General features: G+C 39.4%; 1 protein-coding gene across 5 annotated transcripts in view; it reads left to right on the forward strand.

Annotated features, from left to right (window-relative positions):
* Positions 1 to 23,260, forward strand: part of FSIP1 (fibrous sheath interacting protein 1) — a 188,261-nt gene that overhangs the window by 161,925 nt on the left and 3,076 nt on the right. For 2 of the 5 annotated variants that reach the window (XR_014312991.1, XR_014312994.1), the window contains exons 11-12: positions 6,929 to 7,439; positions 17,868 to 18,351. Coding sequence is in view for 1 of the 5 variants with exons in the window: in XM_082735564.1 (XP_082591690.1) it covers positions 6,929 to 7,439; positions 17,868 to 17,914 (558 nt within the window). In the remaining 4 variants the exon portion in view is untranslated. Of the gene's footprint in view, positions 1 to 6,928; positions 7,440 to 17,867; positions 19,085 to 23,260 lie in introns of those variants that run through there. The other 3 variants (XR_014312992.1, XR_014312993.1, XM_082735564.1) reach the window with 3 other exon arrangements.

The following is a 23,260-nucleotide window of genomic DNA, read 5'->3' on the forward strand; positions in this document are numbered from 1 at the left end:
TCTCTGATGCTATAGTTAGGGAAGGTTTATTTCGAGGCTCCTGCTCTGCTTTTCTGCCTTCTTCTTTGAGAAATCTCCCTTACCCGTAGCCCTACCAAAAATATCCCATCAGCTACGTTCATACCACATGAGTCTCACCACCAGTGATTCGATTAGTGATGAACACTCAAAACTGATACTGTCAGTCCTTCATTGAGTCAGTGACCAACCAGCTCATCTTGCTTGAAAATGTGAGCTAATGTACATAGAGGTCATTGCTAGTCATTGGTGGGGGTTAGACCCTGAAAGTTATGTTGGATAGAACCAGAATCAGTTCATGCTCCATAGGCAGTCTGGGGTTGTGAGAGTGCAGAAAGCATTAGTAAGCAGAGAGAGTTTGTTTGCAGAGGGGGGATGTATTAGACAAGCAGGGAGTTAAGACATCACAGGGACTCATGAAGAGAAAGGAGAAACACATGACCTAGGTTCCTGTAGCTTCCCAGCTCCAGACCCCCAAACCTTTGTCCGTCCTTTATTTCTGCTTGTTAGTATCCATGAGATGAGTTCTTAGACCCAAGATCAAATTGTCTCTATGGCCTGAGAGAGTTTTCCAGACAAGAGAAAGCTAAAGGATTAGATCATCGTCTGATTTTTTTTTTTTTTTTTTTTTAGATAAGGACTTCTCTTCCTTATGGCTAAAAAACCTTGGCTAAAAAAACTACTACTCAGGTGTTGCCAGCAATGGCTGCAACAGAGAGTTGTAAACTTATCTTGGCAGTTAAGGAAGGGTAGACTGTTTTCTACTTATTTTGAAGTAGAACTTGATGTCATTGAAAGCTGTTGACATCTATATTCTTGTTGGTTGATCATTTAGGACATTCTGGCTTTTCACTCTTTTCTCACTTGTGATCATCATAGTAGCTTTATAGGGTGTGTCCTCAGGGATTCTGCATTTGTAGGGGGGAAAAACACAAAAAGCCCTGCATTAGACATAAGCTTACATCAAAGGGCAAGATTGCTTCTGCTTATTTATAATAGTGGGCTATTGGATGATCTGCACCGGATACCTAATTTTGATTGCCTTGTCAACAAATTCAGTGCCCAAATAACTGGAGATTTTTATGACTGGAGAAACTCCAGGTACATAGCATCAGAGGAGAGGCAGGGAAGAAAGTGAGGTAATTCAGTCTGTGATCCATCTCCAGCAATTACGAGCTGCTCTCCTCATCAGATTCAGCTCCTATTCCAAATTAGTATTAACCTGGGTGGAGAAGTGTAAATAGTGGGCACCCTGGGAATGGAGTTGGGGTTGTCCTTTTTTTTTTGTTTCCCTGAAATGAGCTGAGAGAGCACTGTGTAAATGTGCACAAGATACTAAGCTAGTCTGGGTAATAAAATTCAAAGTTAGAATCATAAAATACTCTATAGGAAGACGTTTCATACCTGAGGGAAGGGACAGAAAAATGAATGTGAGTTGTGAAAAGGATACTTAGAGAATGGTAGAGGGAGAACTCATTTATAGTGAGAGCCTTTGTAGTCTAGTAGTGGGGCACATGGGCTCTGGACCTGGAGCACATGGGTTCAAATCCCAGGTTTCCCATGTAGTGGCTGTGTGACCATGGACAGGTTATTTAATATCTTGGTGCTTCACTTTCTTCATCTGTAAAACAGGAATAACAGAAGTATCTACCTCATAGTTTTGTTGTGAAGATGAAAGACATTGATTCATGTCATATGCATAGAGCAGTGTCTGGCCCAAGTAAGCACCAAATAAGTGCTAGCTGTTATTATTCCAAAAGACTTCATCAGGTTGTGTCAACAGGACCATCAAGATGCATGAAATCTAGCGCCACAAGTATTCTATCTCCTGGTTCTGTCGAGAAAATCCAATCTATTTACTCTTTGACTACAGAATGTGTGTGCTTTGGCTAACACAAGAAAGAAGGTGCATGAAAGAGCTCCTAAAATGAGGCTGGGAAGAGAGGGGCCTTCATAGAAGGAGATGTAAATGGACTGGGTCCTGGTCTGGAAAAATGAAGACTGAGAGGCACTATGATGAATTTTGTGAAGACAGGAATAGCATGAATAATAACTTGTTTATGAAATACTGGAAAATTAGAACTGGCGTGAAAGATGAATCCTTTGAGGTGAATACTTGAACAGATGGTTACTTGACTGTGCTTGCTGGGAGTCGTTCAGTGATGGAGCTGGTTAGCTCAGGAGTTTCAAAGCAATCTGGATGAAGGGTATGGATTAGGGTCCTTTAACTCCCAAGGGTCATTAGGGGTGTTTGGGATAGAGCCCTAGGTTAGCCTGGCACAGCATGGGTAAATAACTTCTATTAGGGTAGTGGAGAGCTGTTGCAAACCACTCAGCAACCTTCATTCACTTGATTCCCACAACCACGAGTTCCTGAGTTTCTACCGTGGGCAAGTCTGTGCAGGGAATCAAAAGATGAGAAAGACTGCTCATGTGGAAGGTTCCGGATTTGCGTTGCCACCCAGAAAATAAAAAAAGGTTTTATTTTATTTTATTTTCAAATTAACTTGATTTGAAGATTTAATATAGTTGGTTCACTTTTACTTATATTGTCCTGAGACGAGGGAATTTTGGGTTATTTTTTTGATTTCAGGATTGGTATTGTGAGGAAGTTAAGGAAATAAAAGTTCTCTTTTAGTTCTTGTTTTGCTTTCCTAAATTCTATCAAGGTGATACTCTGATGTCAATAGAAAGTTTATTCTTCCTTGTATTTTTATTATTAGAGTGGTTATTCATAAAAATCAGTTTTAGGGCCAGAGGTCAATTTAGAGACATCTTCAGTTCCTTCTTTCACCACTGAAGAAGACGGGTCCCTGGGTGACATGCATAAGGTGGCCAAGCCTGGACCAAAACCCAAGTTCTAGTTTTCTGTGTTTTCTCTCCCATCAGTCTGCTTCCCATAGAGGATCAGGGTGATTAGAGTTGAGCTTATTCTGTGTACACACAGACTCAAATGTGTTATGTTTTATCTTGGAGCACCCAGAAACAGATTTACTGGGAAGCCAGTGAAGCTTAAGCTTCAGGGCCCCTCACTTTTATGAGCCTTGAGTGGGGAGAGGAAGCTAGGTTGTAATCAGGAAACATTTCCCTATACACGTTGCTGGTAAATGACCTAAATAGATATTATAAGAGATGGGCCTGATTTTCCAAGGCTCCAGTAATTTATTGTAATCTTTCTCACATTCTAGGTAAAAGAAACTCACTTTTGTACCTATTTCCTACTTGCAGTTTTATATTCTTTTTCTTAAAGAAGTATCCTCTTCCTGCTGCAAGATTATAAATTGCAGGTTCCATGAAACCTCAGTTTGCTTCTGATGCCCAAAGATATAATTGGTTAGAAATTTCATTTTAATATTTCAGGTTTTGATTTTTGAATTAATTTTTATTTAAAAACTTGAATATACTTGTTATTTTTATTTTTTTAACCTTTGTTATAGTAGTAAAGGAAAAATTTGTTTAAAAGGTTTTATTTTTTTCACTCTTTTTAAAAATTTTTTTAATTTTATTTTTTCAGTGTTCCAAGATTCATTGTTTATGCACCTCACCCAGTGCTCCATGTAATACGTGCCCTCCTTAATACCCACCACCAGGCTCACCGATCCCCCCCACCCCCCTACCCTCCAAAACCCTCAGTTTGTTTCTCAAAGTCTATAGTCTCTCATGCTTCATCTCCCCCTCCAATTTACCCCAATTCACTTTTCCTTTCCTTCTCCTAATGTCCTCCATGTTATTCCTTATGCTCCACAAGTAAGTGAAACTATATGATAATTGACTTATGTTAACAGGTTTTAAGGAAAAATGATAACTCCTTTCCCCATCTTTCCCCACCCCTTAGTTTTGCTCTCTAGAGTCAAGCACTTTTAATTTCTTTAGATATTTCCCCTACTGCTTATATTGTTTAATAACTTGCTATCTTAATTGATCAGTTTTATGTCAATTTACAATAATATAAAATTTTATATAAAATTTTATATAATTTATAATAATATAAAATTTTATATCAACAATAGAATAGTATTTTATTATTATTCAGTTGTATGTTGGCTTCCTGTAATGGATTTAACTTTAATTCTAAACATCCCTTTTCTCTCCTCTTAGTTCCCCCAAATAGTCAAATTACAATGTTTGGTTACCTCCATCATCATTATTTGTATTATGATGACCATATAAATATTATTTACAGCAAAAGCAAGTAGAATCCTATGGTGTCATTTTTTTTTTTTTTTTTTCCGAGAGGGGTAGAGATGCAGGGCTCAATCCTACAATCCTAATATCATAACCTGAGCCAAAATAAAGAGGCAGACGCTTAATTGACTGAGCCACCCAGACACCCTCTATGGTATCCTTTCTTGTACAACTTTTTATTTGTCCTAAAGTTAATAATTATCTTATTTTCTTTTGATTAATTTTCTATGTTGCCTATTTAAAACACTACTCGCCTTTCTTTTCATTTACCTTTTTGTTTTCCCCAGAGTTCATAATTGCTTAGCTTTTCCTTTTACTTAATTTTCTGTGCATCTAGACAAATAGATCATCAGAACTACCAAGCATCTATTTTACCAATATTATTTGTGGAAGTGGTCAAATATACTAGATAACTTGCCAATCTTCTTTTTTTTTTTTTTTTTTTTTTTTTATTTTTTTTTATTTTTTTTTAAAGATTTTATTTATTTATTTGACAGAGAGAAATCACAAGTAGGCAGAGAGGCAGGCAGAGAGAGAGAGGAGGAAGCAGGCTCCCTGCTGAGCAGAGAGCCCGATGCGGGACTCGATCCCAGGACCCTGAGATCATGACCTGAGCCGAAGGCAGCGGCTTAACCACTGAGCCACCCAGGCGCCCAACTTGCCAATCTTCTACCTCCTCTTTTTCTCCGCCCCTCCCTGCAGACCTTTTTGAATAATCCTTCATCCTCCTCCTCCAGTATGAAGTGATTTTTTTTTTTCTAGTGTCTGGAAATTTCATATGATAAGTCTTTGGTGAGAATGTTTTATGAAGAGAACACGCAATGGACCCTTTCTAATTCTCAGGGAATTGTCTACTCACTATAAGCAATTTTATATTAACAGTTTTATATAAGCAGATTTTGAAAGTGTGCTTTAAATATCTACTACAATACAAAGATTGCCTTCATCTTCTGGCTGAGTAGGTTTTCGAAGGGAATTCTCCTAGATAAAGTACCACATCTGGATGTCTGAAATGTCTGTGATTAAAAGTAGGATTTGTTTGGGATGCCTAGGTGGCTCACTTGGTTGGACGACTGCCTTCCGCTCAGGTCATGATCCCAGAGTCCCAAGATCGAGTCCCGCATCGGGCTCCCAGCTCTACGGGGAGTCTGCTTCTGACTCTGCCTTTCTCCTCACTCATGCTCTCTCTCCCTGTCTCTCTCTCAAATAAATAAATAAAATCTTTAAAAAAAAAAAGAAAAGAAAAGTAGGATTTGGTTATATGAAATTCCACTCCTATTTCTTTGACATGTATATTAACCTTAGGGTGAACTACTAAATTTTGAATCTTAGATAATTATTAAGAATATATTCCTAATTTCTTGTTACTCTCAAACTCATAATGGCACTTGCCACTATGAAAACTAGTTTTTAATATGTGGAAGTTAAATACAATTTGAAAACAAAAGATATTTTAAAAATTTGTTTTACATACTATTTTTTTAATTGCATTAGAAACATTACACAGTAATAAGGATTAACTATACTAGTTCCAATAACACCTTCCCTCACTGATACTTTATACATGCAGAATATTTGCTGAATTCGAACTGGGTCCTACTAAGTAGGGCGATAGCCTTGTTTTCCTTTACTGAAGTAGAAATTAAGGCCACTGCAATTCATGACTAGGTTTTCTTATGGGGACTTTTTGTTCCTAGATGATGCATTCCCCTGTAAAGGAGAATTAGCGTTTTCCTAAATAATCCACTATATAAATCAGGAATGATGATGATTCTTTAGAGAAGGAGGAATTATTTTCAGTGTGTTTCAACATATTTTAATTCCATTCTTTTGAGATTGATGCAATTCAAGTGGCATGCTATTCATTTGAATTCTTGTGGAACATAGCTCTATACTTTCATTTGATTTATTTTATTTCCTGAGAACATCACTGGAAGAAACAATGCTTTTGAATCCTTAAGATCTTGGTTGAGATGCTCAGCCCCAAGCCTTTTACAAGCAGAGATTATATGTCTGGATCAAATCCTCCTCCCAGAATGCACTATTACTGGAATGGCCTCTGTCTAGACCTATAGTTTTGAAGCAACTACACGCCACCCCTTCGCCCTTCTTTTTCTGTCTTCAGTGGTATTGCCCACGTATTGACACACATAGGAGTGGTAATTGCCAGGGGCAGGTTTAGGTTGTCTCGTTTGCCTGAGGGTTCCCCCCCCCCTATATTTTTAAGAATTTGGTGGTGGGGGGCGGTTCACATTGAGGAGTGGTGGAAAACAGAGAAACACCTACTGGAGATTATGGTAGGATTTCTAGCAGTTTATCAATGGGTTGTTCCCAACTTCCCTGTTTGGTGTCCCAAAACTTAGAAAATTGGAGATGCTTTTCTAATATCTCCATTTCAAGCGATGTCCATGTGTAGAAAGAGTGTTAGTGGCTAATTTGGTGCAGTAATTTATTTCCAGGGTAGTGAGGGAATTTCCCCTGGATTTTAGTAGGCATGATAGATTCTAAAGCCATCTCTAGGGCTGCTGTACATTTCTCCTGAAATTCTGGATCCTTGAAAATGAACAATTTTGCTATTTGGGTGTCTTGTGTAAGGTATTTCCTGGCACTTGCATTTATATTGCATTACTGGAAGCTTATCAAAAATAAAATAAAATAAAATAAAATAAAATAAATGTGTGTACTCAATCAATTGACTATGAAAACATTTGGTTTGTTTCATCAGTTAGATTCAGCATCACTTCTCTCTGAGGAACAGTTAAGGTGTCTTCTGGATGAATGCTCCCTCAAACAAAAGTCCATGATTAGACTACCTTCAGAAAGAGAAAAGGAAGACATGGAGGATATAACACCAGAGGTCCCCCATCTTTCCAGATCTATCCTCTCTGAGCTCCTAAAGGGATTAAAAACAACGGTCACAAGCTCTGAGGTGAAAGACACAGATATGCCTGAGAATACGGAATGTGAAACACTTACAGGCTACTATCTCACCAAAGCCTTGACTGGGCGTTACACATCCCAGGCCCTTGTCATCGAAGCAGAGAATTTGAAATGCCTCCAGTTTTCCAAGGACGAGGTTATTAGTGACACAAAAGACTACTTTATGTCGAAGACTCTTGGCATTGGAAGACTGAAGAGGCCCTCCTTCTTGGATGATCCACTGTATGGCATGAATGTGAGCCTTTCTTCCGAAGACCAACATCTGAAAGTCCACGCTGCAGAGAAACTAGAAACGGGTAAGTCTTGGAGAATGTGTCTATCGGTGCATTATTACTTGGCATCTCAGCATAAAGATGTTATAGTTTCAGGTAGAGCATGATAGGAATTACGTTTGTAAATCACAGATGGTGGCAATAGCATGAAATAGAACATTTATCAATGTTTGTGTGAGACCAAGGTTGAGATTGAATACATATTCTTGGTGGTTATACAGGAAACAGTGATGATTTCAGAATAGAAGACAAATTGGTTGGAACAGATGCAAATAATTTGAATAGATTTGCTTAGTCATTTAACTTCCAAATTTCAGTGATGGCAATTTATTCCAGGGAATGAATTTGTAAAATGTGAAATACATTTTATTAGTGGTTTTATTAGTTTCTTTACAAACTTCCTGTCCCAGCTATTTGTATATACTCAGGTGTTTTGTCTTGTTACAATGCTGCATTTTACAGTGGTTCAACGGTACAGGTTGTAAATACTATGGACAGTTTTTGACAGACACAAATATTCAATTTTTTATCTATTTTAGAAGTCTATTTAAATAGACTCAACTTTTCTTCTAATGTAGATGTCTCTATTGGTCAATCTATTGATTACAGTATATATTTTCTATTAAGTCTATATCAATCTCTATTATCTCCATACTACCTATTTAAAAAATTTTTTTAAATGATTTTATTTATTTATTTGAGAGAGAGAGAGCATGAGAGGACAGAGGTCAGCGGGAGAAGCAGACTCCCTGGGAATTTCCCCTGAGTAGGGAGTCTGATGTGGGACTCGATCCCAGGACTCCAGGATCATGACCTGAGCCGAAGGCAGTCACTTAACCAATTGAGCCACCCAGGTGCCCCTCCATACTACCTATTAAATTTAGACTCTACTAATTCTGAACTAACTCCCCAGTGCTGTATTTCTCACTGCCTGCCAGAAAGCTCCATGTGGTTATGGCCTCAGTCTGATTTCCTCATCTTTCCTTTTAACTCAGATTTTCCTCTTTCCTTTCTGTTTCCTCCATCACCCGGGCTCAAAATTTGAGTCATCATCGAATCTCCTCGCCCTTTTGCTCCCCACCTTCGACCTTCAGTATTGTTTGTTCTGCTTCTGCAGTGTCTCCCATGCCCATCCCTTCCTCGCTCTTCGTGCTGCCTCAGCCGGACCGCTGTGATGATCCCTGGAGCAGTCCTCCCCACCTCTGGTTTTTCCCCTCCTCCAGCCGTCGTTGACTGCCACCAAACGAATCCCTCCAAAGTCCAGCTTTGATAACCACATTCCGCAGCTTGGAAAAGTTCTGTAGCTCTCCACTGCCTACTGAATATAACCCAAATTCTTTCCCTTGCTTGTCCAGGCCTCCACAATCTGACTTCCATCTATTTCTAGTCAGTCTCTAACTAGTCTTCTACGTGTTATTCAGGTTATAGCTAATCTGGTCTTGGGATTTCCAGGACTTTCCTCTGCTCCTGGATAACCCCTATACCTTTTTTTCCCCTGAAGAATGTTCAGGTACCTCTTCTTTGGTAGTGGGATCCCAATCCCATCCTCTCTGAAGGTAACCTTCCCTTCTGCCCTTTTTAAAAAGTTTGATTTCCCCTCTGAATGTCCAAGACCCTTGGTCCCCTATCAGGTCATTTCATACACATTATCTTGAAGTTCTTAGGCACACACACATCTTCTCTTCCTTAAAATGGTGTAATTGTTTTGAGGACAAACATCCTATCTTTGATTTATTGTTACATCTCCTTTGATGTCCAAAGTGCTGCCTTAAACTAAGTGCCTGTTTAAGAAATGAAACTTTAAATTGCTCAGTTTTAGAATAATATGCTGAAAATGTGGTTCACATTTACTCTTCACATTATGAATGGAAGCAGGTGGTATTGCTTAAGAATTATGCAAGCCTCCCATGCTATATAAAGATTTGCAACTTTTTTCTTTTTTTAATGAGATTTTACAAGCTATGAAGTCTGTATCCAGCTGAGAGTTCTTTTTTACAACATGCAATTCCATCAGATGGGTGCGTTCTGCCTTTCCCCACTAAGGATCTTCATTTAATAAACTGTGAAAACTTTGTTCTGCCCTAAGATCGTGGTGTATTTTCTTTCTATTTGGATAAAGGATTTTTATTAGGGAAAGCATCTGCATCTCCTCTTTGTCTGTTGTAGGCATACTTACCAAGTTAGAAGTGATGATTTGTTGCATATGCGATCTCATCCCCATGGAGTCTGTGTGGAAGGGTTTAGAACAGTACTTTACTAAAATATGACTTGACTTCTGTGTGAACTTGGGTCACACTGATGTATATCTGTCTCTGAGTAGAACTGATAAGACAGAATGAACTAGAACTTAATGTGAATTGATGGAAGGAAGCTGCGGTGGCTTACCTCTAACTTCACAGAACGTGCCTCGGAAGGCACCAGATAATCCTAATGTCTGATTATAACAACTCCTGAGAGTATGGAGGATGAAGATGGATAGTATCATGGTGAATCTGTGAACCATATTTAATTTTCCGCTTATTATATAACAGACTTTAAGGAATAGGTCCTAAATTATCATCTTGAATGCCTGTTAGCATATCTGAGGTTGGAGGTTTTAATTTTACTAACCTCAGTGTTTATGATTAAAATACTTTGCTAATCAATTTTTTTGCTAATCAATTTTATTCTAAATACTAAGTTGTAATTATGTGCTTTCTATGAAAGCGAACGCCAAAACTGAATGCCATGCCTGCTTTCTTGGCACAAAGCCTTTTACAGGTGTAACTTGAATGAGGAGTCTCATTGTTTTCAGCTGATAACGTTATATTCAGGTCTTTCTTAGGAAACAGTGACATGTGAATGTGATTCCAGATGGGTTTCTACAGACTGGACTGCACTAAGAAAAACCAGTTATCATTTTCTCTTTCAATAGCAGATATTATTGATATATTCTTTTCTTTTTCTTGAGGAACTGAGGTCTGTTCTAAGTATTAAAATTCTTCTAAAAGGCCGAGTCAGATAAAACTTCAAAAAGAGAACCCAACTGAATGATACTGAGGGCCATTTTAAATTGTGATATTGAAAGATAAGGATCTACCTCACAGCTGTATTCAAAGTTCCATTTTTCTTGTTTGGGCTTTAGGCTTAGGGGTAAATACTGATACTTGACTTTCTGGATACAAGGTCCAGTAAATTCAGGGATGCCTGGGTGGTTCAGCTGGTTAAGTGTCTGCCTTCGGGATCGAGGGGGTCGTGGGATCGAGCCTTGAGGTGGGTTCCTTGCTCAGTGGGGAATCCGCTTCTTCCTCTGCCCATCCCTCACCCCACTTATGTACTCTCTCTTAAATAAATAAATAAAATATTTTTTAGGGGTGCCTGGGTGGCTTAGTGGGTTAGAGCCTCTGTCTTTAGCTCGGGTTGTGGTCCCCGGGTCCTGGGATAGAGCCCCGCATTAGACTCTCTGCTCGGCGGGGAGCCTGCTTCCTCTCTCTCTGCCTGCCTCTCTACCTACTTGTGATCTCTATCTGTCAAATAAATAAATAAAATCTTAAAAAAAAATATTTTTTAAAAAAGTTCCAGTAAATTCAGTGTTGTACTCACTTCCTGTTGGGGGTGTAGGGGATTGGTAGTGTCTTCTCTTCTCTACCGAGATCGGAACCCATTTAAAGACAAGAGGGATTCTGAGGAAGGCACAGAGCAAGGAGTTTGACTTCCTTGCTGATGAAACATAGGGGGTTGCTGTGACCTGGGTGGGCAGCCCAATGGTCTTCCAATGCTGCGTCCTCTGAGTGAACTGAAGCACGCGAAAGCCTCAAGCCTCACTGTGGAGACCTGTCCAGGTGGAACCACTAGCTGGGCCGGGAGGCATGCTGACTGTGGAGGAAGGGGCGGGCCGAGCGTGCTATTTTTTTCCCCGGAACTCACTGATCAGGAGCTGGCTCTTCTCCCTGGTGCCCGTGGAACAAGATGGTGCGAGGTGGGTTGCGTCCCCGCCCTAAGTCAAGTGCGAGGAGAGTGGGGAGTAAGTGTTCTTTGCCACCATGTCACCTCTGAGACACCCCCGAATACACTGGTGCTCACAGAGGAAGCTCTTCAGGTCTGTGGTTAGTCTGGTGTTTAATCGAGTTATCTTATGTCGAGTTGCTTTCCAGAGAATTCCAACAAAAAGTTCTCTCTGCCTGTACGGTATACTCCTTCCCACCAAGCATTTGATCTACTTATCAAGTTCATATAGTGAAGAAGAAAATATGAATAACGAAAGCAACAGTAGTAGCGTAGGGCAAAAAGGGACACCAAGTCAGTCATGTAGTAAAGAAAGGGGTCAGAAATGTATTAACTCTTCAAGGGAAACAAAGTGGAATTTTCCCATAGGACCCGTGTAATGAATGGTGTCTCAAAAATTTTTATAACGAGTGAGTCAGGTATGTTTGTTTTAAAAATAACAACCTTAAATAAAAACTTCGGGCTACTAACTGTCTTGGTTGGCTCAGGAGTGTCCTGGTTTCACCATCGAATGTTTCTTGTCCTTGGAAACCCTTCCTCTCTGGCAAACTGGGATGATTGGTCACTGTAAATTGAAACTGAGAACAAAAGCCCAGAGGGCAAATTAATTACTTAAAGCTTGCAGTAGTCTGGGTAAGTGGCAGGATCCCAGACTAGAAGCTAGAGGAGCAGAGGGAGGTTGGGCGTGCCCACCCACCAGCAGGATCTGGCCTAGTGGTTGGGAGTCTGGGCTCTGGGTGAGGCAGATCCGGCTTTGAATGCTTGCTCTCTTACTAGCAGTGATCTTAGGCAAATTACTTCATCTATCTCCTCTACACCTTGGTATCCTTATCTGTTAAGATCAGATGGTTTTAATAGTTCAATAAGGATCAAAGGAGAAAGTCCACATAAAATGATTATGTCAGTGACTGGACTTGGTTGGCTTATGTGGGATAGTAGTAGTCCCTCTTTTTTTTTTTTTTTAAAAGATTTTATTTATTGATTTATTTGACAGAGACAGGGAGAGAGGGAATATAAGCAGGGGGAGTGGGAAAGGGAGAAGCAGACTCCCCGCCAAGCAGGAGGCCCAATATGGGGCTCAATCCCAGGACCCCAGAATCATGACCTGAACCGAAGGCAGACACCTAACCGACTGAGCCACCCAGGTGCCCCAGTATTAGTCCCTCTTTATTTGAGGTTTCAGTCACTTGTGGTCAGTAGCCTTCCGGAAGCAGGTGATTCTCCTGGCCTGTTGTCAAGGTTAATGGTAGGCTAACACTGTTTCACAATGCCTATGTCATTCACTTTCATCCCATCGTGTGAGCCATTTATCGCCTCACATTATCACAATGAGAGGGGTGAGTATAGTACAAGGCATTTTGAGAGAGACTATATTCACATAACTTTTATTACAGTAAGTTATAATTGTTCTATTTTATTAGAATTGTTTTTAATCTTTTACTGGCCCTAATTTATAAGTTAAACTATCAGAGGTATGTATGTACAGGAAAAATCATAGTATATATGGGGTTTAGTATCATCCATGGTTTCAGGCCTCCACTGAGGGTCTTGGAACACATTCCTTGTGGATAAGAGGGACTTCTGTATTTAACATTTAATCAGGAGATTTCCCATAAAAGCCTGGACTTCTGACTTTTCTGACAAATCAGCAGTTCCTTCCACCAGTGAGGAGAACTGAGGAGCAGATGTTCCCTTTGGAAGAGGCATGGGGGACAGGGTCCCCGTCTGCCCCTCTTGACTTCATGTGCCTGGTCCTTTGGAGCCATATGATTTCCATACCATGTTATAAGCCTCTGCTGCTTTGAGTGTGGCCCAGTTACTGGGGGCTTATTAGAAAACCTACTGACTCATAATTTGCACTTTAATAAGATCCCCCAGTGACACTGTGAGGTTTGAGAAGCACTGTTGCAAAGCACAGAGCATCAGGATCTTTGGGCAGTGTTTTGCTTCTTGTTTTATACCTGTGTCCAAGGCTCTAGCCCGACTTCCAGAAGTCAGAGCCCCTGGTATGGGGCATTCAGTTTGTCAAATTAATGCAAGCTACAAGATTATATATTACATAGCTACTATACAAGACATAGTATAAGCTTATACATACAAGCTATATACAAGGTTATATATTCTATAACTACTATAAGAATTTGAGAAATATGGATTTCAGTATAGATTTCAGAAAGCTAATTATGTTATTCCATTGGGGTCCTCAGAACAAGTTGACCAACCACTACAACTGTGCAGTCTGATACTCCATGTTGAAAAATTGCCCATCAGAAGATTTGTTTGGTTGTAACTTCCTCCTTATTTACCATCAATTTTTATTTTAGTCCCAGTATAATTCACATGCAGTGTTAAATTAGTCTCAGGCATACAATATAGGGAGTCATCACTGATTGTAAGTTTGGAACAGAACTTGGGGTGGCTGTAGTTGGATTGGTTTTTGTGAAGGACGTTGCAGCTGTGAAGGGTACATGTGTTAGTGTATGTCCTTACTCTGACCACCTGAACAGTTTCATAGGCACTAGATAGTTTTGAGAAAGTTTTTTTTTTTGTTGTTGTTGTAATATTGGCTTTCTGGTTTGTAGTGGAGTACTGAGATTCTAAAATAGTAACACTACTAGCTAACTTTTTTTTTTTTTTCCCATTGAAAAATATGTTGGCTTGCTCTTAGGGAAATTCTTAACTCATCGTTGCTTTGATGGGGTTCTGTTTCTCTCAAACTGTGTGTGCCCTCAGGCCTCCTAGTTATTATTTGTTAAATTCTTTTTTCAAGAGAACTCATTGCCTTTCAGATGCACTTAGTAATTTAACTCCCCCAAATTTATTGGATCAAAATATCATAGTTGCTATGAGAGATTTCCACAGTTCATTACCTTTTGATGTAACACTTTAGTTATATTCAATGAATTTATCTTAAGTCACTTTCAACTAATTTTCTTTCATGCTTTTTTCATTCTTGATTTGAGGTAGGCTTTTCATGCAAATATGTGCCACCAATTATTTTCTTCATCTCATAAAATATCATTTATCCTTTTGTTTAGTAGTCTTAACAATGGCATTTTGGAGAGGTTTGGTACTTAATTGTGATGTGTTATTCTTTTATCAGTTAATAAGAGCTTGTGATTCCAGTTCTTCATTCAAATTGGGTAAAATGAAAAAATTAAGATCCTGTGGACTAGATCTGTGCACCAGCAGTCCTGGGAGCTTGTTAGAAATGCAGGGTCCCAGGGCCTGCTCCAGACCTACCGTCTCAGAGTCTGCATTGTAACAAGTTGTCCAGCAGGTGATCTGTGCACTTGTTAAAGTGGGAGAAGCTCTGGACTAGATTGTTGACTAGTCCTACTAGTGGTGAAAATAATGTCAGAAAGTATCTTCTTTTCCATCTGCTCAATCCCTCCTTTTTCTTCTTAAATTTCATTTTAATGAAGATCCTGCCTTCTCCAGATTGTCTTATTGCTCTAAGCATACCTCCCGTTTTGCTTTTGGGTAACCTTCCCTTGAACCACCAAAAGCAAGCATGTCCTAGCTTGAGTTCTCAACTCCTTCATGGTTAATAATTTATTTGGAGACACATATAACTGGAGTGGGATCATTTGTCCTCTGTATATTTGGCATCTGCCTCAGATCTGTCTGGCATTTTAAGCTATACCAAGTCCATCCCTTCAGCAATGCCTCTTACATTGGCAACATATTAGAATCGCTTGATGAGATTTAAAGCAGACCAACGCCTTGGTTCCATCCCAGGTGAATTAAATCTATTTCTAGGGGTTGGATCTGGACATCAGTATTCATTCATTAAGGACATTGTTCTAGGATATATGGGATAGGACACAACCCCAACTCTAAATTATTTCATCGTCTGTTGATGAAGGTAGCCACTTAGGCAGGAAATCACAGCAGGGGCAAGACAAGAGTAGTAGGAGCTTTGGGACAAAGTCCACGGGCACACTACAGAGGGAATGAACACTGGGGAGATGGGGAAGTGATGTTCAAGTTGAGCCTCCAAGGATGATGGTCATTTACTGGGTGGTCAAGAAGGACAACACTCTAGATAGAAGAAATAGTATCTGGGAAGGCCTGGGCCACTCTTACCATTCCTCCTCTCATGTGTGGGATATTGAGGTTTGCTTCTCCTCTATCCCACCTTTCTCCTTGCTTATTTTTCGTCTGTGTGTTGGCAACACCACTACATTTCTCATTTGACTCTCTAAAGAGAGAGTCATTTTGCCCTTAATGATTAGGATGATTTTTAAAAATGACAGCATTGGGGCACCTGGGTGGCTCAGTGGATTAAGCCTCTGCCTTCGGCTCAGGTCATGATCTCAGGGTCCTGGGATGGAGCCCCACATCGGGCTCTCTGCTTAGCGGGGAGCCTGCTTCTTCCTCTCTCTTTCTCTCTGCCTGCCTCTCTGCTTACTTGTGATCTCTGTCTGTCAAATAAATAAATAAAATCTTAAAAAAAAATGACAGCATTATTGACCTATATTTTATATACCTGGATTCATTTCCTGTGGTTGTCACAACAAATGACCACAACAGAAACCTAGATCTCTTGAAGATCTAGAGGCCTGCGGTCTGAAATCAGAGTCAGCAAGGCCATACTCTGCCTGGAGGCTCTAGGGAAAAATGCCCCCTTGCTTTTCCAGGTTCTCAGGCTTTTAATGTTTTTTGGTTTTCTTGCTTTGTGGCCTCCTCCTGCCAATCTCCACTTCTTTTTCACATTGTCTTTCTCTCTGTGTGTCTCTCCAGTCTGCCTCTGCTTTTCTCTTGTAAGGATGTTTGTCACTGAACCTATGGACCACCTGGATGAATCCAGTTTCATCTCAAGATCCTTAACAGATCTGCGAAGACCCTTTTCCCAAGGAAGGAAATTTTCGCAGGTTTGAGTGATTAGAATGTGGACATAACATTTTTAGGCCACCATTCATCCATCACCACTCTCAATCTGACATTTTCCTCACCCCTCAGACAAATGCTATCCCCATCTCAATCTGACATTTTCCTCACCCCGCAGACAAATGCTATCCCCATGAGTAGTCACTCCCCATTTTCTCCCAATGCCCCCAGCCCTAGGCAACCACTAATCTGCTCTCTGTCTCTGTGAATTTGCCTAGTTTGGACATTTCATATAAACAAAATCATAAAAATATGTGGCCTTTTTGGTCTGGCTTCTTACACTTTGCAAATGTTTTTTAAGTTTCATCCACGTTGTAGCAGGTATCCATACTCCATTCTTTTTATGTTGAATGCTGATCTCTTGTATGACTATACTGAGTTTTTTTTTAATCCATTCATCAGTGGGTGGACATTTGGGTTGCTTTTACTTCTTAGCTGTTGTATGTAATTCTTCTATGAAAACTAGCCTACAGGGCACCTTGGTGGCTCAGTCTGTTAAGCATCTGCCTTCAGCTCAGGTCACTATCTTGGGGTCCTGGTACTGAGTCCCGCATCAGGCTCCCTGCTGAGCCTCCCTCACTTCCTGTTCCCCCTGCTTGTGCACTCATACTCTCTATGACCAATAAATCTTTTTTTAAAAATTAGAATTAAAAAAGATTTTATTCATTTATTTAACACAGAAGGAGAGGGAGAGAGAGCGCACAAGAAGAGGGAACAGCACACAGGGAAAAGCAGGCTCCCCGCCGAGCAGGGGGTCCAATGCAGGACTCTATCCCAGGACCCTGAGACCATGATCTGAGCTGAAGGCAGAGGCTTAAGCAACTGAGGCATCCAGAAGTGCCAAATGAATAAAATCTTAAAAAAACAAAAAAAACCAAAAAACAAAAAGCAACTGGCCTACCAATTTTGGCGTGGATGTATGTTTTCATTTCCCTTTGGCATATATGTAGGAGTAGAGTTACTGGGTCTGTGGTAACTTTTTGAGGATTTGCTGGACTTTTCCAAAGTGGGTGCACCATTTTACATTCCCACCAGTGGTGGATGAGGGCTTTGGTTTTTCTCATTTCTGGATTCAATTTTATCGTCATCTTTTAGTTGATTCTCTTATCACTTCTGCCTTCTCTGGTAATCTTCTCACTAGGTTGGGAGAATATTTCCATACCATTTTTGTTAGTGTCACATGTCTTTTCCTCACAGTGAAGAAATGGCAGGTGGTCAATTCTTATCCACTCTGAATGTCACATTTTCTTTTGATTTTACCCTGCTTCCCAGAAATAATGCAAAGCAAGCAACAATGGAAGTTGATGCTATCTCCAGATCCATAACCATTTTAGTTCTTAAAACCTAGAAAGTTTTCTCTTGGCTATAAGCTAAATGAAGGCAAGTACCTTCTCTTTTGTGTTTTCTTGTAAACTTTGTATGCAGCTTGTGATGAGTGTTCAATTAAGTATTAAATGAGAATGGCTATTGTCTCATGTGTAAAATGACTAACTGTTGTGTAGATTGAATAATTTTTCCTAATTATGCACAACTTCTGATACCCTAACCACTTTGGTTATTGTTTTCAATGCACAGATGGACAGGAGACTGAAGATATGATAGAAGAATGTAAAGAATCTTAAGCAAAGACTTGCTGGGCGTGTTCTGAGAAAGTTGGGTAAATTCAATTACATAATTTTTTTCCGAATTCTTATATTCAATGACTGCATTTATAGGGACCATTCCTCAAATAATGATGTTAATATTTGGATTTTCTCTACCTGGGTTATATTTCTTTGATATTTTTGAGACTTGAGGTACAATTGGTCAGTGGGGTTTTTTTTCATTGAAATTTCTTGTAAAATTGTATTTTATTGCCAATCTTGTAACATCAGGGATACATTATAGAAACCAACATTTTATGTATGTGTGAGTTATGTTAAAACTAGCTCAAGTGCTATGATGACTTTGTGTTTGATTTTATGTGTTACAACTTCATTGGGATTCAGACAGATTTAATCACTGTGAATTCTTACTTGGGCCCTGATTTTCCAGATTTCCTCCTCTCTGATGTCTGGTGGTAAGTATAACTTGCCAAAGGGGGAAAAATTTTTTTTTTCTCAACAAAGCAATGTTAGCATAGACTTTGCTTTCTTATTAACAGTGATACTTTGCTTAAACAGGAGTTTGACTGAATTACTTGGTTTAAAAAAAATTATTTGAAAGCAAGAGAGAGAGTGAGAGTGAGAGACTAAGTGAGCACAAGCAGGTAGAGAGGCAAGCAGCAGGAGAGGGAGAAGTAGGCTCCCTGCTGAATAAGGAACCTGACGCAGGACTTGATCCTAGGACTCGGGGATCTGAGCCAAAGGCTGTCACTTAACTGACTGAGCCACTCAGCAGTCCCTGAATTACTTGATTTTTATTATCAGTTATCATCTTTCAGAATGCAGCAACTATATCATCCTGTTGGAGAGTGTATTTATGTCAGAATTTTGAGCAGAGGTTCTATGCCTTTCTTTGATTGAACCAATTTAATCATCATCTCATCTCTGAAGCAAATTCTGTGGCCAGGGGATGGGCTGTGATAATTGGTGTAGTCAGGGATTCATGCTTGCTTTTTCTAGATAGGAGCTGGGTTAATCTCCCTGGAGTAACATGTAGAAATTATGGACAGTAGTAAAAAGTAAGCAGTAGCAAGACATAGTCACATAAATCCACACTGTTTCCCAATGAGAATGCTATGGTAAACGCTCTAATTTTAAATAGATTGAAGATGGGGGGGTTAAATAATAAATAATTATTAAAATATTAAATAATGTGTTGATGCTCTCCATGCTAAACTGACAGATGTCATAGAAAGAGACAACCACTTTCTAGATAGTAATTTGATACACACCTCTTATAAAAAGACCACATGAAGAGGTCTTCTAAATCTTCTTTTTGGTTAGTCTTATGTTACACTGGAAATGGATGGGTGATATTCTTGAAACATGGGTATTAATCAAAATGCTATAAATACCATATAGAGAGGGAAAAGGGAAGACACTCAGACTTTTTTCTCTAGAGTGCACTAAAAGAAATTAGAAAGCAGCAAAGATCAGCTACTTAAGAAAAGTTGTGTGGCTCTATTTTAAGAGAGGTTTGTCTAGTTACAGGTTAGTCACTTGGATTCATGAGAGCAATTTATGTCCGCACTTTTTGACAATGAATTGGCTCTACAAGTCCAGTTTATTTCTGATGAAAAAGAAATGAGCAGGTAATCGTGCTGCCTTTAATGAAGTTTGGAGGGATAAGTATGTCGCATGACTATTTTTTGCTTACCTGTTTCATCACCTGTTCGTGGATGATGTTAACGATGACTTTAAAAAATGAATTCTGTGCTACTATTTTCAGAGGAATTGATAGGCAATTTCTTTTTTGAGCTGCCTCTTTCAGTTGACATGAAAATAACAACGGCTCTTGTTGATGTCAATGTGTGACAGTGTAATTCATCTTGATGTGAAGGATTTTGTTGGGGGGGTACCAGCAGAAGTTAAAGTCATGCTTTTAGACTCTCCTAGCAATGACGTGTGTTGTAAGGTTTAAGTCAGGGGAGAGGTGACATGGGTGGGAATTTGGAGTGGTGACAGAGAGGAGCCATTTTGGCCCAATACCCTTTTTGAGGAGCTCAGCTTTCTAAACCTGTGCTTCTGGTATTTGAGTGTGTGTGTGTAGGGGGGTTGAGAGCTTATGCCTTCCTAATGTGTTTCCGCAAATGGTATTTGGGGTATAATGAGCCTTTATGTTATAGAAGTTTAAGAGAAGAGAAGTAAGATGGAATGATCTTAAATAATGGATTTTGCCATTGAAAGAGCTGACACCATTCATTCCATAGTACATCAACTGAAGGGACCTCTAACGGACTGGTAAGCTGAATATAGACTATAATTCAGATGAGACCAGGTACAATCAAGGATATAATGTAATGCAACATGAAGACTCCAGGTTTTGTTTTGTTCTAAATATTATCCTGTAAGGGAGAAAATGTTCTTATTAAAAATCAGTGCTTTCCCCAAGATACAGATGTAGTGAAAAGAAGGGCCATATGCACCCCAATATTCATAGCCACAATGTCCACAATTGCCAAACTGTAGGAAGAGCCTAGATGCCCTTCAACAGATGAATGGATAAAGAAGATGTGGTCCATATATACAATGGAATATTACTCAGCCAACAGAAAGGTGAATACCCAACTTTTGCATCAACATGGTTGGGACTGGAGGAGATAATGCTGAGTGAAATAAGTCAAGCAGAGAAAGTCAATTATCATATGGTTTTACTTACTTGTGAAGCATAAGGAATAACATGGAGGACATTAGGAGAAGGAAAGGAAAAGTGAATTGAGAGAAATCAGAGGGGGAGATGAACCATGAGAGACTGTGGACTCCTAGAAACATAAACTGAGGGTTTTAGAGGAGAGGGGGGTTGGGAGGATGCGTCAGCCTGGTGGTGAGTATTAAGGAGGTCACATATTGCATGGAGCACTGATTTTTATAGGCAAACAATGAATCTTGGAGCACTATATCAAAAACTAATGATGTGTGATGATTAACATAACAATAAAAAAGTAAAGATAAAAAAATGTAATATTGACACAAAGTATAGGAATAACTTCATGCACACAGAAAAAAAATCAGTTTTTATTTTAAGGTTCCTTCTAGACCTCAGTCTTTGCCTTGCCCCAGAATAAGATAGAGAAGAAAAAGCATGAAAGAGAATCTTCAGGATCTTAAAATTTGAGCTTTTTCTGCTTATGACTTCTCAAGAAAACAACTGGCACCGCCTTTATTGTAAATTCCTGAAGGACCCGAAGTTTATGGCCTGTCAACTCTCTCTGGAACACAGGACCATAAACTCTCGTAGCAGGAAAAAGGTATCACCCTGATGGCATAATTTTAATTCTTACAAGTCCTTTGTTTCCATGTAACCTACTGATTCGAAGGTGAGTCTCAGAGTAAACATGGAACATGTCTGGGAAAAAGCTCCTGTTCCTATACACTTTTTCTGTCCTATCAGAATTTTTAAAAAAATTATATTCAATTAGCCAACATAGAGTTCATCATTAGTTTTTGATGTAGTGTTCAGGGATTCATTAATTGTGTATAACACCCAGTTCTCATCACCACACATGCCCTCCTTAATACCCATCACCTGGTTACCTCCTCCCCTCACTCCCCTCCCCTCTGAAACCCTCAGTTTGTTTCCTGGAGTCCATAGTCTCTCGTGGTTTGTCTCCCTCTCTGATTTCTTCTCATTGTTTTCCCTTCATTCCCTATTGTCCTCTATACCATTGCTTATGTTCCACATATGAGTGAAACCATATGATACTTGTCTTTCTCTGTTTGACTTACTTCAGTTAGCACAGTCTCCTCCAGTTCCATCCATGTTGATGCAAATGGTGAGTATTCAGCCTTCCTGATGGCTGAGTAATTCCATTGTATATATGGACCGCATATTTATCTAGTCATCTGTTGAAGGACCTCTTTGGCTGTTGTGGGCATTGCTGCTATGAACATTGGGGGTACATGTGCCCCTTGTTTTCACTGTCCTATTAGGATATTTTCAGTGACTGTAGGCTTGCTACTTAAAAGTGAATTAGAATTCTCTTCCAAGACTTGCCATGTTTGTGCTCCTCTCAGAAGGAATGCTGTCCTTTTTGAAAGAATTATCTTTCAAATCAGTTTTCCAAACTCTGTGACCCTTTCCATACCTTCTAGTGATTGATTCTTTACCTGGGCACCATGAAATGATTTGGCAGTTTATGCTTCGATATGATTATCCTGCCTTCAAAGGAGAAGTGTTTTTAGAATGAGAGACAAAAGTCAATAAGAGTGTATCTCAGTCTGTCAGTCATTTCTAGAGATCACTGGACTCCAAAGCCAGACCTTTAGCCTATTCCTAAGATTTTTGATTCGACCTGTTCTTATTAAAAATGGAAATTAATTGGCCGGTATTCTACATTCATTGTTAGCTCACCCGGAACTCAAGGTCTGCTTATTGTAATGCTTTGGCCTTCTCTTCAAAAACTAATCTTATGCTGAAAAAGCATTTGACAAAGTACAGCATCCCTTCCTGATCAAAACTCTTCAAAGTGTAGGGATAGAGGGCACATACCTCAATATCATCAAAGCCATCTATGAAAAACCCACCGCAAATATCATTCTCAGTGGAGAAAAACTGAAAGCTTTTCCGCTAAGGTCAGGAACACGGCAGGGATGTCCATTATCACCACTGCTATTCAACATAGTACTAGAAGTCCTAGCCTCAGAAATCAGACAACAAAAGGAAATTAAAGGCATCCAAATCGGCAAAGAAGAAGTCAAATTATCACTCTTCGCAGATGATGTGATACTATATGTGGAAAACCCAAAAGACTCCACTCCAAAACTGCTAGAACTTCTACAGGAATTCAGTAAAGTGTCAGTATATAAAATCAATGCACAGAAATCAGTTGCATTTCTCTACACCAACAACAAGACAGAAGAAAGAGAAATTAAGGAGTCAATCCCATTTACAATTGCACCCCAAACCATAAGATACCTAGGAATAAACCTAACCAAAGAGGCACAGAATCTATACTCAGAAAACTATAAAGTACTCATGAAAGAAATTGAGGAAGACACAAAGAAATGGAAAAATGTTCCATGCTCCTGGATTGGAAGAATAAATATTGTGAAAATGTCTATGCTACCTAAAGCAATCTACACATTTAATGCAATTCCTATCAAAGCACCATCCATCTTTTTCAAAGAAATGGAACAAATAATTCTAAAATTTATATGGAACCAGAAAACACCTCAAATAGCCAAAGGGATATTGAAAAGGAAAGCCAAAGTTGGTGGCATCACAATTCCGGACTTCAAGCTCTATTACAAAGCTGTCATCATCAAGACAGCATGGTACTGGCACAAAAACAGACACATAGATCAATGGAACAGAATAGAGAGCCT

This window comes from Mustela nivalis (genome assembly GCF_964662115.1).
Source record: "Mustela nivalis genome assembly, chromosome: 6".
Taxonomy (NCBI): Eukaryota; Metazoa; Chordata; class Mammalia; order Carnivora; family Mustelidae; genus Mustela; species Mustela nivalis.